The following is a 16,651-nucleotide window of genomic DNA, read 5'->3' on the forward strand; positions in this document are numbered from 1 at the left end:
GATAAGATAAGATAAATCAAAATGGATACACAAAGAGAGAGAATTCATCACCAGGAAACCCACACTACAAGAAATAGTACCTGAAGTTTTTTAGGTTGAAGGGAAATGATACCAGGTGGAAACTTGGATCTAGTTTAAAGAGCACTGGAAAAGTATATGAGGGCAAATATAAAGACTTTTTTGTTTCTTATTTAAAAGAAATGAATTGCGAGCTCATACCATATACAGATGTAAAACTGTTAAGAATTGGGAAATTGGAGATAAATTTTTCTAAGTTCTGACATTAGAACTTTTATAAGTTCTAATATTATATATAAAACTGCACAAATTAATTCAAAAGTAGACTGTGATATATTAAGGATGTAGACTGTAACTTCTAGAGGTTACCACTAAACAAAAACCCAAGACAAAGAAAAAAGCTAAAAAGCCCAAAGAGGAGATAAAATGGGATACTAAGAAATAAGCAATCCAAAAGAAAGGGAGAAAGAAATAAACAAATGGGACAAATAGAAAACACAGAGTAAGATGGTAGACTTAAAACTAAGCATAGGAAGGGTTACATAAATATAAATGGGTTAAGCTCTCCAATTAAAAGGCAGAGATTTTCAGACCCAAGTATTTAGAAATACAGTTACCCTCTGATAGTTAAATACATGAAGTACAGCCAATGGATAAATAGTAGCTACTTGTAGTAGCAACCCCAAACACTGTGTGCAAATGTGCGAAATGACTTGGGAACACAACCTAATTGGTGACTCCACTAAATCTGTAGAAAGAAAAAAAAAATGGAATATGAGGGAGTTAAAAGCTGACATGAACTGACACTTTATATTCATTCACTTTAATTTTCACGAAGACTCTATGAGGAAGGTACCTCTTTGTACCCATTTTATAGGAGAGCAGACCAAGCAAGGCTCGGAGAGACTGAGGCGTGTTCCCAGGATCACATGCGAGGGAGCTGTACTACAGGGCACTGCCTCTCTGCTGAATCCAATCAACTGTACTGCAGCACTTGTTACCAGAGAGGAAGCACCCAGCAACCGCCAGAGGCAAGAGTCATCAGTTGTCTCCTGCTTGGCCTGGGGGAGGGGGCACCCGACCAGCTGATCATGCAGTTTCCTTGGCAGGTGTGTGCATGTGGCAGAGATGGCCCCATTGCTCTATTCAAACCTGAGAAAACTGTCCATCAAGATTTTGTTTTTTCAACAAACTTTCTTGCTTTCATTCCAGGGCCCATCGAGCTCTTGTTCTCACTCTGTCAGTGAAGGAGGAAGGCCCTGACTGAGACAGACAAACATTCTAGTCCCTTTGAAAGTTAGTGTTGTTGTCATAAATAAATAAATTGGCATCTGGCTTATGTTTCAGACTCTCCTAAGTTTATTAAGCATGACTCAGTGCCCCCTGACCATTCTCACCTCTGAGTAAAAAGTGAAAATGGGCCTTCAGAACTTTGGAAGAAAGCCCTGAACTGGGCTGACCCTAGCAAGGCTAAGTTCTCACAGGAAGACAAACACTGCAGACTGTCAGCTGGCCTGAGTGGGCCTGAGTGGTCAGTTGGGCCCTCTCAATGCTCCTGTTGTCTAACTACAGTAGCATGAGCCAAGGAAAAAAAGATTACAATAAACACATGAGGAAGAATCTCTAAACATGTTGTAGAGCACACATATGGAAAGTTGCCAAGAAGATGAAATCCTTACCCATTCGATTTAACCAAATTATTTATCAAAGAACATTCCTCCAGAGAGACCTCGGAAGAGTTTCGCATGAATCACTGATGCCAAACAGTAAGAAAAGAACAGATAAAAACAAAAGAACAGAACCACAAGGCACCAGAGAGATAAAGGCATTCCATTAAGAGTAGGCAAGCTCAGTACAAAATTGTCAATCTGAATAGGGATCGGCCGAAACGGAACAGTGAAGCCCCATAAACATTCTCCTTCATAACATGCATGTACAGTCCTCCTACATTCGATATTAAAAATCCACAGAAATGACTCTTCCTTGAAGAAGCCCCTGGAAAACTCCTACCAAAACTACCTGCACACCCCTCACTGATTCATTCAACCCACATTTTTGCACAACTCCTCTGAGACTTCCCCACCCCATCATGACACTGTAGTGCTTCTCACACCGTCTGACTCTGCCTCACACCCGCCTCATCAGCTCCCTCCCTTCAGAGTCACCTGAGCAGGGATGTCTTCCCTGAGCCGTGTGTAAAGGAGCACCTGCCAACCCCATCACTCTCTACCTTGTGACTCCACGGTATTTTCCTGCAGGGCACATATCACTAGTACATTTTTTAATTGTCTATCTCCCTTTGGTAGAAGGAGCTCCACGAGACTGGGAGTTTTGTTTTGCTTTCTATGGTATCTACAGAATTTCGAACAGGGCCTGTCAAGAGAATACAATCTGAACAAAATACTTACAATCCAAAGTCTAATAGGGAAGAGAGGCCTAAGCAGACAGGACCTCATAAGCAAGACAATTCAGTGGCGTAGAGGACTCGTAATAAGTGGGGCCTGGGAGAACCGTCAACACTTCCTGGAAGGAGAGCTGCAGAGCCGCATGGGGAAAGGGGTGGTGGATTTGGGGGCATTCCAGGCACAGCGGGCAGCACTTGGGAAAGGCACAGAACGCAGCAGAGCATCACACACAGGATCTCAGTATAGCTGCAAGAAGGGGATGGGGAAGGGGACAAAGACAAAGTTGTGACAGGAAGGCAGAGCAGGCAAGCCAGGGCAAGGAGTCACCAATAGCTTTCACCTGAGGAACAGTACAACCAGATTTGCATTTCACAAAGGTCTCTTTGGAGGTGGCAGGGCGGTGGGGGGGTGGGTAAGGGTGGGAGAATGGGGCAAATCTGAAGTTAGGAAGACCATTTAGGAGGTTACTGCAAAAGTGTCTATGAGAGCCCCTGATGCTAAAACTAAGACTGTGGCACTGGGGGTGAAGATAAAACAGATGTCTTGAGTGCACATCACTGGATGTGAGAATAACCCCCACTTTTCCCAAACTCTGTTCTGCTATCAAATCTTACAGAAAGTGCCTCTTAAAAAAAAAAGTGAGAGAGGGGTGCCTGGATGCTCAGTCGGTTAAGTGCCCGACTTCGGCTCAGGTCACGATCTCACAGTTCGTGAGTTTGTGCCCCGCGTTGCACTCTGTGCTGACAGCTCAGAGCCTGGAGCCTGCTTCGGATTCTGTGTCTCCCTCTCTCCCTGCCTCTTCTCTGCTCACACTCTGTCTCTTTTTCTCTCTCTCAAAAATAAATAAACATTAAAAAAATTTTTTTAAAGTGAGAGAATTTTTAAGGCTCATTTCTCACACACACACACACACACACACACACACACAAACACATGTTAATAAAACCAGGTATAACTGTATCCAGAAACCATACCATGTAATCAGATAGCAATTCTTTCCTTCTCAAGCTCACAGCTCTGCTGTCCCCTGAATCAGCACCACTCTCAGGTCAACTGTTAGCCAACGGTGTCCCTCAGTAACCACAGGTTTCAATAAGCCCAAGGGGTGCCTGGCTGGCTCAGTCGGAAGAATACGAGACTCTTGATCTCAGGGTCATGAGTTCGAGCCCCATATGGGGTGTAGAGATTATTAAAATAAATAAATAAACTAAAAAAAAAGAAGAAGCTTAAAGTAGCAATCTCAGGGGAAAGGCCTGCTTTTCTAACAAGACTCACTAACTCCTGTAGGAGGGAGATGCCCTGTTCTGGATGGCAAGCCTGAGCTGAATGCCCTCTTCTGGGACTGGAGATCAGGCCACACCAGTACCTATACACATACAGAGGGACTGTAGGGGAGGGCTCAGGGAAAGCTCAGGGAATGCTTGGGCACCGTCACCAGAAAAGAGAACAGATGCTAAGCAGACAGAAGTGCAGGGTTCCACCACTGTCTTCTCTCTAATTGATGAGAGGTTTAAAACCAAATGCTGGGCCCTTCCCCAGTTCCCCAGTCTCTCCCTAAAGTTACTCAGCGGGAGGTAGGGCAGGCTTGTGGCGTCACGCAGTCCTGAACACTATATTTCTCATCCTCACAACAGTCCAGTTGAGAAGCCTCGTTACCCTCACCTCCCGCTGAGGCTGAGAGTCATGGACTAACTCGCCCGAGGGTAACGATGTGGCAGGCATGTGAATCCTGACCTATCTCACGCCAACCATCTAAAGCAGTCATGCTGTGGGTTGTAAGAGCATTTTACAAAGAGCTCAGGAACGATCATGCTTCTTCCCAATCCCAAGCCCTCCAGTGTCTCCGTGTTACTTGGAGGATGAAGTCCAAAGTCTTTTCAAAACACCCATGGCCCTGAGCCTTCCCCACCTTTCCTCTCCCTCATCCCACTTTACTTCCTGTGTCAGGCAACAGCTGAAAATTTAACATTCCCAGAGCACAAAACATTTTCCCAGGCCACAGAGCTTACTCCTGCTCCTTCCCTCTGTGAGTGGCTGGCCACCAGTCCCCATCTGACGAGACGGCTGCAAGCCTCTTCTTCTCCTGTCCGTCCCTCCTCCTTGGCGTTTTGTCTGGGCCTGCAATGTCCTCCTTGGCGTTTCCTCACACAAGTCCAGTTCAATGCCCCACTGCCCTTACCCCTTGTGCATCATCTTCCCATAGGAGACGTCATTTTATACTTATTTTGTATGTGTTTTGTTTCCATTGAACCATAAAACAGAAAAGCTCCTTGAGGCTAAGACTGCAGTTCTCATTTCTACTTACTTGACACGCAGCACAGACATGTGGTACAAAGCAGGAACAAAAAAAACCCAAAACAAACAAAAAAGAATAAAAACTTTGAAGGACTGACCAAAAAAAAATAAAAGGAATATTTTGAAGACCAAAATTTTATATTATTGGTGACCTTTTCAACCTTTTATACATTTCTCTGTCTTACAGTAGCAATACCTTTTCTTAGGCATTTTCAAAAAACATTTATTTTTATGTTAAATGTTTAAAAAACATTTATTTTAAAAAAACTGGAGAGCGCAAGCAGGGGAGGGGCATAGAGGATCTGAAGCAGACTCTGCACTGACAGTCTGAGAGCAGTGAGTCCGAAGGGGGTGGGGTGGGGTGGGGCTCAAACTCACCAACCGGGAGATCATGACCTGAGCTGAAGTCAGACGCTCAATCGACTGAGCCACCCAGGCGCCCCTTCTTTAGCATTTATATTATACATACATGCTTCGGTACAAGGACAAGGAATAAAATATCTCCTAGAATCTTCTACAGGAAAAATTTTCTCTTATCTGAACAACTTGTCGGGATTCCTTTTTGTTTAAAAACATGAAGACATGTCAGCCACCATCATTCCATCAATCCCTTGGTTGCAGGAAACTCAGGCTAAACCTGCCAAATTTGCACTACCCAAGGTGACACAGTTCTACATAGAAATGTCTCTTCATTCCCTCTAGTTGTATGGCATTTATTATAAACCACCTTAAATTATTTCAGGAAGAAAACAGACACATAGGGACCCAATGGATAAATAATGGCTCTCATTCAATGGTTTTGCTTTTGATGAGCCACCTGATAAAGGTAACAAAAACCAGTGTCTTTGCCAAACATCTCCAGAGTCAGTCCTAGTGGGGGCTAAATAATGACTCCCAGTACTTGGCCTAGCTTTTTGTGCCTCTGTCTGTTCTCTGGGATTGATCCACTAGATGATAGATCTCTGTGTACATCACTTAATACATAAATACAAGTGATCTGACCAGCCTCTTGGGACCTTCACATATGTCACCTTCTTAGGTGGGAAAAAATTATCAACTCAAGTTATATAATAGCTTTAAAAACAAAACAAGATTGAGATGTCCAATGAGGATGAGGATGATGGTTAAGATTTGTCTAGTGATTACTCCATGGGAGGCATGATTCTAAATGTTTTATGTATATGTACTCACTTAAATACCATGACAACTTGTGTGGCAGGTTACTATTATCATCAGCCTAATTTTACAGGTAAGAAAACTAAGGCACTGAGAAGTTAGGTAATTTTCCCAAAGGTCACAGAGCTGGTAAGTGCTGGGGCTGGAATTTTAACCTATATATTTAGGTCCCAGGTCCATGTTCTTGACCACACAGCTATAAGGCATATATAGAAATAATACTTTCTGTATTTCTTTTGGCCAGAGTCAAAAGTAGCTGACAACTCTAGAAGAAAAAAACTATTGGCTAAAAGTAGAACCTTTTGTCTTCTTCTTAGACTCACTACCATAGATTATAATCAACACCTGAACAATAATGTCCCACTAAGAGCATGATGACAGCAGCACAGGGTAGAAGGCAAGACAGAGCGAGGCTCCCACTACCACTCCACCACGTCAGAGCTGAAGATGCCTGGCACATTGTTTCATACAGTGTGCACACGGTCGGCTGGCTGCAGCCTGCACAGATTTCCCCCCGGGGACCACGTCGATGCCAGCCCCCTTCTTTTAAGAGCTGTCCTCTCTGTCCACCACCAGAACACATGGTTGGTATGCCCTCTCACCCCTCAGACTGGGATGACTGGTCTCTGTCAGGTGCCTGGCTAACCTGTGACAACCACGGTATCTTACTCCCTGGTGAAGGGATGGGCACGGGTTCCAAGCTGAGAGTTGCCCATAGTTCTTTTCTAACTGAAGGTAGGAGCTTTTCCTGTCCAGTCGCAAAGCTATGAGGACTTCGGCTTAGAGCTGGCAGTGACCTCACCACCAGGGCCGGCATGTAGACAGTCTCTCTCGAGGCCTGCAGCCCCTGGTTCTCTACTCCAAGGTCACCAAACATCAGCCAATTAACAACTTGGAGAGGAGAGAAATAATTTCTTTGGGCTTCTATCACTTTCAAATAGACAAGTTCTAACTTTAACTCTGAAACTCACTTCCTTCAGCTGCAAAACAGGGGAAAAAAACAATAGCCCTAAAAAAAAAATTTAAAACAATAATAATAAAAAACCCACACAATAGCCCTACTCTCCCAGGGCAGTTCTGATAGGGAATTATTTTAAGTACTTAGGCGGTGTCTCTTGGAAATAGAAAGGGCTCCATGGTTGTTAGCTGACATTGTAACACAATAGTACTTGTCCCAATAGATTGCCAGATTGTGGAGTCACTCTTAGTTCCTCCTTCCCTGTCACATCCAATGTGACAGCAAGTATGTTGGTTGTATCTGCAAATGGCAGGTGGAATCCGACCACTTCTCGAAATCTCCACTGCCAACACCCTGGTCCAAGCTGGATTTGAGCTACTGCACACAGCCTCCTAACGACATCCCCTGCTTCTGCCCTGACTGACAGCTTTTCTCCGCACAGCAGTCGGAACCATCGCATTAAAATGTTAGTCAGAGGGGCACCTGGGTGGCTCAGTCGGTTAAGCGGCCGACTTCAGCTCAGGTCACGATCTCACAGTCCGTGAGTTCGAGCCCCGCATCGGGCTCTGGGCTGATGGCTCAGGGCCTGGAGCCTGCTTCCGATTCTGTGTCTCCCTCTCTCTCTGCCCCTCCCCCATTCATGCTCTGTCTCTGTCTCAAAAATAAAAAACGTTAAAAAAAAAACAACAAAAAAACCATAAAATGTTAGTCAGAGAGATGCACATGCTCCAGTGGCATCTCCTGTCGCTCAGAACATCCGTCAGCTGTTCCCGACCCAGCTGCAGCCTCCCTCCCCGACGCTCCTGTTGCTTCCCCACACTCTCCTCCACACCAGCCTCCTTGCCGGTCTTCAAACAGCCACCAGCTCCCACCCCAGGGCTTCTGTACTGGTTTCCTCTGAGACAGGCCTTTCCCAAACACATGCAAGCCTCACCCCCTGCCCTCTGTCAGATCTTTGCTTAAAGGCCACCTTGTCTTTGCGAGGCGGTTGCTGTTTAAAATTGCAGCCCTCTTCCAATCCCGCTGTTTTTTTCTCCACGGCACTTACCACCATCTGACCTACTGTCTCATTTTCCTACCTGTTTATTATCTAGCTCCCCTTTCTAGAATGGAAGCTCATGACAGTAGGGGGTTTTGACTGTTTTGCTTACTATTATTCCCAGCACATGGCAGGCACATGACAAATACTTGCTGAATGAAAGAATGAATGAATTTGTCCTTGATCCCTTTTTCTGGGGGTTGGGAGGTAAACACAGACCGTAGCAGGAAAAAGAAAATGCGGAAATCTCATTAGGAAACTTCACACTTACTTGGCACAGCGTACCCAGTGGGTATGTCGGTACAAGGAATACAAGAAACGCTGGCGATACATGTTCCATACTTTGATAGATTTGTCTTCAGAAGCTGTAGCTAGAAACTGGCCATCGGCTGAAAAGTCTATACTTCGAACTGGAGCTGTATGAGCTTTAAATTCAGAGGATTTTCCTCTCCTGGAAATAAACAGTGTAATATTTATAAAATTTGATTTAGGTATAATCAATATCTAATCAGTATACAGTCTTTGAAACATTTAAAACAGTTTAACTCCTGTAAAAGAACTGATGAAAGTATGAAAAGTTTCTTCATCAACCCTCTTTAAAGCTAGTTTTATTCACTGAAGTCACAACTGATACTTAACAAGAAAAGACCCTCATGGTCCCACCCAGAAATGCACTTGCTGTTTTTGTTTTAATTAGAAGCTACAGAAACAATATTCTGGACAAATCTCTACCATGAATTTTAAGTTCCTGTTGTTCCTCTAGAAATAGCAGTAAACAGTTTAAGGAACCTGCAACCTAGAAAAGCTAAGATCAATTCAGTGAACAGCTCCAAGGAAGTGTTTTCAAACTGGGGTCACGTGGAAGTTGTGTGGACTGGCAGTCTGGGCTGGGAAGGAAGAGACATCCCTTCTGCCATTTCCCCCTTTACAGAATGTCTCTAGGTAATCTCACTCTCTGACTCACCGGAGTTTCCACCTACCAGCAATGAGAACTCAGCCCCTGGGGCATATCCGAGGCCTTGCTCACCCAGGGCCCAATCTTACACCCACAAGCAAAACAAAGGACAAATGGTTAACAACTGTATTCCAATTCTCAATACTTTGAAATTTCAGCTGCTGCTTTTTTTTTTTTTTCTTGGCTAGGATGGGAAAAGGAGAATAGGAAAGAAAAGATGGAGAAAATAATGTGTGGCATTTAGGAGAAACACCAGAAAAAAAAAAAAAAGTTAAAATAGTCAGGGGCAGGCTAGCAGACACCCTGGAGTTCAAAGGTGGCATCTGGGAAATACTACTTGTGTCAGGACTCCAAATTTCCCCCGGATACTTCACTTTATACTACATCCAGACTTAGCAATTTTTTTTTCCATTTAGGAAGTTGTATTTATACATAACTGTTTGAAACACATCAGGCAACAGAATTTGCAGAGCCTGGAAATCATACTCAACCACTCCCCCTTCTCCTCCCACATCCAATAGGTCGACAAAACCGATTTAGTGATAGAAATACTGCTATCACTTGCCAGATATCCTTCCAATTCTTCCTCTTCCACATCAGCTCTGCTTACATTCAGATAGATACACCCTATGTATCCTTTACCTAGATTTTTGCAAAAGCCTCTTAACTGGTCTCCCTGCTCTAATCGTTTATCCCCTCCAGTCACCTACATACTGTTCTTATTCCCTCGCTAAAAGCATATTCTAAGCATGTAAATCTCAGTGTAAATGTGTCACGGGCTACCTTCCAAGAAAAGGTACAGTGACCAAGTTCTTCCACAAGGCATCCGGCTGTTACACTGAACTTTGGACTCAGAACAGTCCCCGAGCTTCAAACACACCTCTGGCTTTGCACTTCCTGCTTTTTCTCACCCTGGATTAGTTCCCCCACCCTAACCTCCTTGAGCAACCCAGGCAGGCTTAATTGCTCCTTATCTGCTACATCTATTTTGCTTATTACATTATACAGTACTTAAAAAAAAATAGACCTCTTTCCCTTCTATTAAGCTGTGAGTTTTTTTGAGGACAGGAATGATGATTTATTTATCCCTATAAGACCAGCACCAAACATTAAAAAAATTAATTAATTCTAAAAAGGGGGGGTGGGGAACCTGGGTGGGCTCAGTCGGTTGGGTGGCCGACTTCAGCTCAGGTCATGATCTCACCACTGGTGGGTTCGAGCCCGTCACGGGGCTCTGTGCTGACAGTTCAGAGCCTAGAGCCTGCTTCAGATTCTGTGTCTCCCTCTCTCTCTGTTCCTCTCCCTCTCCCTCTCTCTCTCTCTCTCTCTCTCAAAAATGAATAAACATTAAAAAAAATTTTTTTAGGGGTGCCTGGGTAGCTCAGTCGGTTGAGCATCTGACTTCAGCTCAGGTCACGATCTCACAGCTCATGTGTTCGAGCCCTGCGTCAGGCTCTGTGCTGACAGCTCAGAGCCTGAAGCCTGCTTCGGATTCTGTGTCTCCCTCTCTCTCTGCCCTTAACCCACTTGCATTCTGTCTCTGTCTCTCTCAAAAATAAATAAACATTAAAAAATTTTTTTTTTATTTTTTATTTTTTTAAAGATCAGCCCCTAGCACAATATCAGGCATATAAAAAAAGCTAGATACATTTTGTTGAATTCCACTGGTGAGAGTCACTACTTAAAGGTTCCTAGATCCATCCTGGCTTATCCCTCCAGTGGTCTGTAGAAGGCAAAAGTGACCTGGTAAAAAATCTCCATCACCTAATATATATTACTCCAGGAAAAACAAAAATTGATACTTAAAGAAATGGGATGGAGCATTCAGAGCCTGGTTCAGTGAGGTTTCAAGGGGAAGTTCTAGGAGTAGCAGTTAGGAGGAGAGGTTGGCCTAGAGAAAACAAAGACAAGACTGGCATCTGCTGTGACTGGGAAGCCAGGAGACAGTCCACACTCCAGCAACCTCTCCTGCTTGCCTTCTTTCTCAGGGGTTTTCTTCTCGGCTACAGCCTAGTCCAACCCCTGGATCCGGTCTCAACCGGATATAAAAACCCACGAAAGGAGTGCCTTGTGTTTGTTGTGCAGCTGTTTAACTGGTTAGCAGTTCCCCACCTTGCCTTGACATTGGCTCTCTGCCTCCCACAAACTTGCCTTCGCTTTCAGCCCAAGTTCTCTGGACTGCCCACTGTGACGAACACCAGGCCGGAACTGCTTCCACACTTGCTCCTACTATTCCTCCTCAGCCTGCCAGTCACCAGCCGTAATGTCTGCACATACAGCTGCCAGCATCCCTCTCATCCCTGTACACACACTGCCCGCCCCCACCTCCCAGGAGGTAGATTCTACCGCTTTCTCCTCTTTCTGAATCTGGGCTGGCTGTGGCTTACTTTGGCCAATAACATGAGGCAGAAGTGACCCCGTGGAAGTTTCAGACCTAGACCTTCAAAGGGCCTAGCAGCTTCCATTTTTACTGTCCTAGAACCCGGCTGGCACATGGTCAGAAGTCCTTATCCTGCTGGAGAGAGGCCACTGGAAGACAGGATGCCCCAGCCAATAACCAGCACCAGGCCCCAGGTACATGAGTGAGGTGCTTAATAAGCTGCATGAGTAAAGCCAACATCAAGTGGGGCACAAGAATCACCCAGACAATCCACAAAATTATGAGAAATGACAGTTATTGTATTAAGCTAAGTTTTGAGGATTGTTAAACCGCAATAACTGATATACCAGCTTCCAGCCCACTGCCATAATCCACGATTGCCCTGGCCCCATATGATTTGATTTAGAAAGAGGAAACAGAGACATCTACATAAGCCTAACTGTTGCACTGGGATCAGCCAGTACAAATAATGACTCAGTGTGCTTTTAGCTCATCTACCCTTGTACAGTTTGTTCACTGAGAGTTCCTAGAATTAGTACTGGGAGCCTGAAGTTGTGATGTGCTGAAGACAGCAAAACCACTAGCCCTAAATCCCCAAAGTTAAGGATTTTAGAAAACATCTTCCCTTTTGGACCCCAAACCAGTCTCCCTCCCTCCTAGTTCCCCTCTACATTGCCACCACAGTGTCATTACAACATGTCACTTCTCTTCAGTAGTTTGTGCTACCATTAGGGTAATGTTCAGATTTCTCAGCATGGAGATTCTCTTGGGTGATGGCACAAAAAAAAAAAAAAAAGTGTCCATTGCCATGAAGATGCCCCATGAACTTTCATTTGGGAGTGCCTGAGCCTGTTCAGTCACATACCACAAATCAAATCCTGCCACAAAAGACCCAAGGAAAATGCTCAAATGCTTATCCTCTAAGATATTTACTGGGGGATATGATATGATGTGTGGGATTTGTTCTAAAAATAATCTAGCTAAAAAGGGGGGCGGGGAGGATGGGTGAAACAACTGATAGCTGTTGGATCTGGTGGATGAGTATGAGGGAAGGGAGTGTTGTGCTATTTGTTCTATGTTCATGTGTGTTTGAAAACATATAATTAAGAGTTCAAAAAAAAAGTTCAAAAGCTTTTTAAAGTATCATGGCTCCATAATGGCTTAAAATAGACAAGCTATCAGCTAGGATTTAAAAAGCCTCGAACAGAGAGATTTGTCATAATGATTTGTCAAATCAGATTTAAACATCTGTCAGAAACTTTCTTCAGCAAGAAAACTCCAGAGCCCAATAATGAATTATATGCATCAAAGAATAGTTCTGGCACAGGGATTAACAGAGATCCAAAGGCCCACAGAAGATCCACAAACTGGCAATAGTAGATTAATAACTATAAAATTTCAGTTACATATGTAATTGTGTATCTCTCTGGGGAGATAATGTGAAGGTTACATCAGATTTATAAAAGGGATTGATAACCATCACCCTGCCAAAAAAAAAAAAAAACAAAAAAAAAAAAAACAAACCTGAAGCATATTTCCATGGTTAGAAATAGGTTTCAAATAGAAGAGATAATTCAGAGTTAAAGATGAGGAAAAAATGGTATGAAATAGTTTGCTAACTTTATGACGAGGGCAGTACATCTCGCGTGTGACTCAGACTAAGAACAGCGCAGGCAACTGGGGGTTCAGGCATTCTAGATCAGTGCAGAAGGAACAGCCAGGCTTATTTTCTTTCACATGCCTAAATCCAGAGTATATCAGGTTACTTTGTTTCTCTTACTTATCAGGAATCCAGAGTCTAATGGTTCTGTCTCTTGAAGCAGATGCCAGTAAGTTTCCAAGTGGGGAAAACTGCACGCTGGTTACCACATCCTTGTGACCCACATATCTGAAAGCTCTAGCTTGTGGCTTGCAATTCCACAGCATGAGGAACGTATCCCAAGAAGCAGTAGCTATGAAGAAAGAGAAGAACAAACCACTGATTGTTAAAATGTGAATGTAGGCACGTCTCATTACAATGGACAGGAGATCTAGTAACACGATGTCCAGGTAACAGAGGGGCTGGAGGTTTTTAAGCCTGACCAGGTCATGGAAAAAAATATTTTTTAAAGTAACTCAAAGCTACATCACTAATGTGCAAGCTTGGCTGTGTTCTATGCAGCCACAAGTCAGGATTACTGGTCCCTTCATCTGGCTGGAGCTCAATGACTATTTACTAGAAGATAGCAGCATTAACACAGGCCCTCGGGACTAGGAGTAGTTCTGTCTCTAACTCTCAGGATAACTGGGAAAGTTACTTAACATCTGTGTCATGAAGACTGAATGCTTTTCCTGAGACAGCTGAGAATGATGATTTTTTAAAAATGTTTATGTGAAGATAATTTCACACTTAAGAGGAAACATAAGAATAGTATAAAGAACATTAATATACCCTTTGCCAGATCTTTTTTTTTAAATTTAATTTTATTTTTGAGAGAGAGAGAGAGAGCAAGCAGTGGGGAGGGACAGAGGGAGAAAGACAGAATCTTAAGCAGTCTCCTGTTCAACAGGAGCCTGGGGCAGGGCTCAATCCCACAATCCTGGGATCAGGACCTGAGCTGAAATCAAGAGTAGGAGGCTCATCTGACTGAGCCACCCAGCAACCCTACCCTTTGCCAGATCTACTTGTTGTTAATATTTTGCCCCACTTGGTTTATAATTTACTCTTACGCTCACTTGTACTCACTCTGTATACATGAACGAGCTTGCATGCTCACATAAGTGCGTGCGTGCGCGCGCGCGCACACACACACACACACACACACACACACACACACACAGTTGTTTTTTTTCTTTCCCTGAACCATTTGGAAGTGAACACATTATCATGGTGACTTTATTCCTAAATACTTCATTGTGTTTTCTAAGAATAAGGATGTTCTCTTACATACCCATAGCAGTATCAACTTCAGGAAATTTATTACTGACAATACTTTAATCTACCAACTATTTTCCAATTTTGCTAATTGACCCAGTGATGTCTTTTATGGCTGGAAAAGGTGGTCTTGAAAATCTTTTTCTGCTCTGACATTGTACAATTAATAAAAGAATTGTGTATGTCAGACATTAGCTTAAGGCTTTAAGGAAATAAAGACAAATGCAATCAATGGTGGAAATAAATACCTTAGACAAAGAACGAACAAATAAACCAATGAAAGCTAGATCTAATTCTTGCCCCCAAACCAAATTTTATACATGCGTGTAGCCCCCAAATTACCCCAATAATAGGAACCAGGTCAATGAGAATCTAAGTCTAGACTGCAGAATCTTAGAAAAAAAAATACGACTTTATAAACTTGAAATAGAATTAGCATTACTGTTAAAAGAGAATATAAAGTCACTGAAAACCTTCTCACTTCTTTAGTCATAGATAAAATTCATTGGACTTAAGTATGCACTGTTTCCAGTTAACTTTAAAAAGTTAAAGTGAGTTTTAAAGTTTCAAACTATAATGCTGTATACTACCCCTTTCAAAAAATATACAAAAAGTTGATGCTCCACCACAGTTCATAAAATTATTAAATATTTATATCAGAGTCTAAATTATCTGGAGCTAAGGGAGACCAAATAGGGAAAACAATGAATTATCATGAGCATTACACTATTTAAGTTCTAAAGTATTATGCTACAAATAAGATCTACAAAAAGAAGACAGAATCCCTTACCTCAAGGAATCACAACATCATAGGGGAGACAGTTCACTAATAATATCAAATATGTTTGCACCCCAATGTTTATAGCAGCACTATCAACAATAGCCAAAGTGTGGAAAGAGTCCAAATGTCCATCGATGGATGAATGGATAAAGATGTAGTACACACACACACACACACACACACACACACACACACACACACAATGGAGTATTACTTGGCAATCAAAAAGAATGAAATCTTGCCATTTGCAACTACATGGATGGAACTAGAGGGTATTATGCTAAGCGAAATTAGTCAGAGAAAGACAAATATCATATGACTTCACTCATATGAGGACTTTAAGAGACAAAACAGATGAACATAAGGGAAGGGAAACAAAAATAATATAAAAACAGGGAGGGGGACAAAACATAAGAGACTCATAAATATGGAGAACAAACAGAGGGTTGCTGCAGGGGTTGTGTGGGGGGGATGGGCTAAATGGGTAAGGGGCATTAAGGAATCTACTCCTGAAATCATTGTCGCACCATATGCTAACTAATTTGGATGTAAACTTAAAAAAATTAAATTCAGAAAATATATATGTTCAGAGGACTTTTAGAAATTATTCATCCATTTTCCATACCTCCTACTCCCCTTCACCTACTGTGCCCAGCCTCCCAGCCTCCCCACTGGCAAGCACAACGTTTTCTTTGTACTTATCGTTTGCTTCTGCTTTTTTTGTTTGTGTTCGTTCATTTGTTCTGTCTTTTAGATTCCACCTGCAAATGAAATCATATAGTATTTGTCTTTCTCTGACTTATTTCACTTAGCATAATATCTCTGAGGTCCACCTATGTTGCCACAATTCATTCCTTGTTATGGCTGAGCAATATTCCTGTGTGTGTGTGTGTGTGTGTGTGTGTGTGTGTGGTGTGTACCACATTTTCTTTATCTACTCATCTACTGATGGACACTTGGGTTGCTTCCATATTTTGGCTACTGTAAAAAATGCCATAGTAAACATAGGGGTGCATATTATCATTTTAAATTAGTGTTTTTATTTTCTTTGGGTAAATACTTAGTAATGGAATTACTGGATCATAAAATTCTATTTTCAATATTTTGAGGAATCTCCATTCTGTTTTTCAGAGTAGATGTACCAATTTACGATCCCACCAAGTGTATATGGAGGGTTCCTCTTTCTTCACATCCTTGCCAACACTTATTTCTTGTCTCTTTGATTCTAGCCATTCTGACAGGTATTAAGTGATATCTTGTTGTGGTTGTGATTTGTATTTCCCTCACAATTAGTGGTGTTGAGCATCTGTATATATTTCTCTTGGCCATGCATATGTCTTCTTTAGAAGTATGTCCATTCAGGTCCTCTGCCCATCTTTTAATCAGATGATTTGTTTTTTGGGTGTTGAGTTGTAAGTTCTTTATATATTTTGGATATTAATCCCTTATTGGATTCATCATTTGCAAATATCTTCTCCCATTCACTAGGTTGTCTCTTTTTGTTTTGTTGGTGGTTTCTTTCACCGTGCAAGAGGTTTTTTTTTTTTTTTTAGTATAGTCCCAATAGTTTATTTTGCTTTTGCTTTTGTTTTACTTGAAGATACATACCTAGAAAAATGTTCCTATGGCTGATGTCAAAGAAATTACTGCCTATGTTTTCTTTTAAAAGTTTTATGGTTTCAGATCTCACATTTAGGTCTTTAACCCATTTTTTTTCACTGAAATTGAAT

General features: G+C 42.4%; 1 protein-coding gene across 3 annotated transcripts in view; it reads right to left on the reverse strand.

Moving 5' to 3' along the window:
- Positions 1-16,651, reverse strand: part of POC1B (POC1 centriolar protein B) — a 97,321-nt gene that overhangs the window by 62,434 nt on the left and 18,236 nt on the right. For all 3 annotated transcript variants that reach the window (XM_047065222.1, XM_047065221.1, XM_047065224.1), the window contains exons 3-4: positions 13,007-13,178; positions 8,163-8,342 (exon numbers count right to left, since the gene is read on the reverse strand). In XM_047065222.1, coding sequence (XP_046921178.1) covers positions 8,163-8,342; positions 13,007-13,178 — 352 coding nt within the window. The remainder of the gene's footprint in view (positions 1-8,162; positions 8,343-13,006; positions 13,179-16,651) is intronic.

This window comes from Lynx rufus, unplaced genomic scaffold (assembly GCF_022079265.1).
Source record: "Lynx rufus isolate CCGP_SWC_20201006 ecotype Redwood Valley unplaced genomic scaffold, mLynRuf1.p SCAF_7, whole genome shotgun sequence".
Lineage (NCBI taxonomy): Eukaryota > Metazoa > Chordata > Mammalia > Carnivora > Felidae > Lynx > Lynx rufus.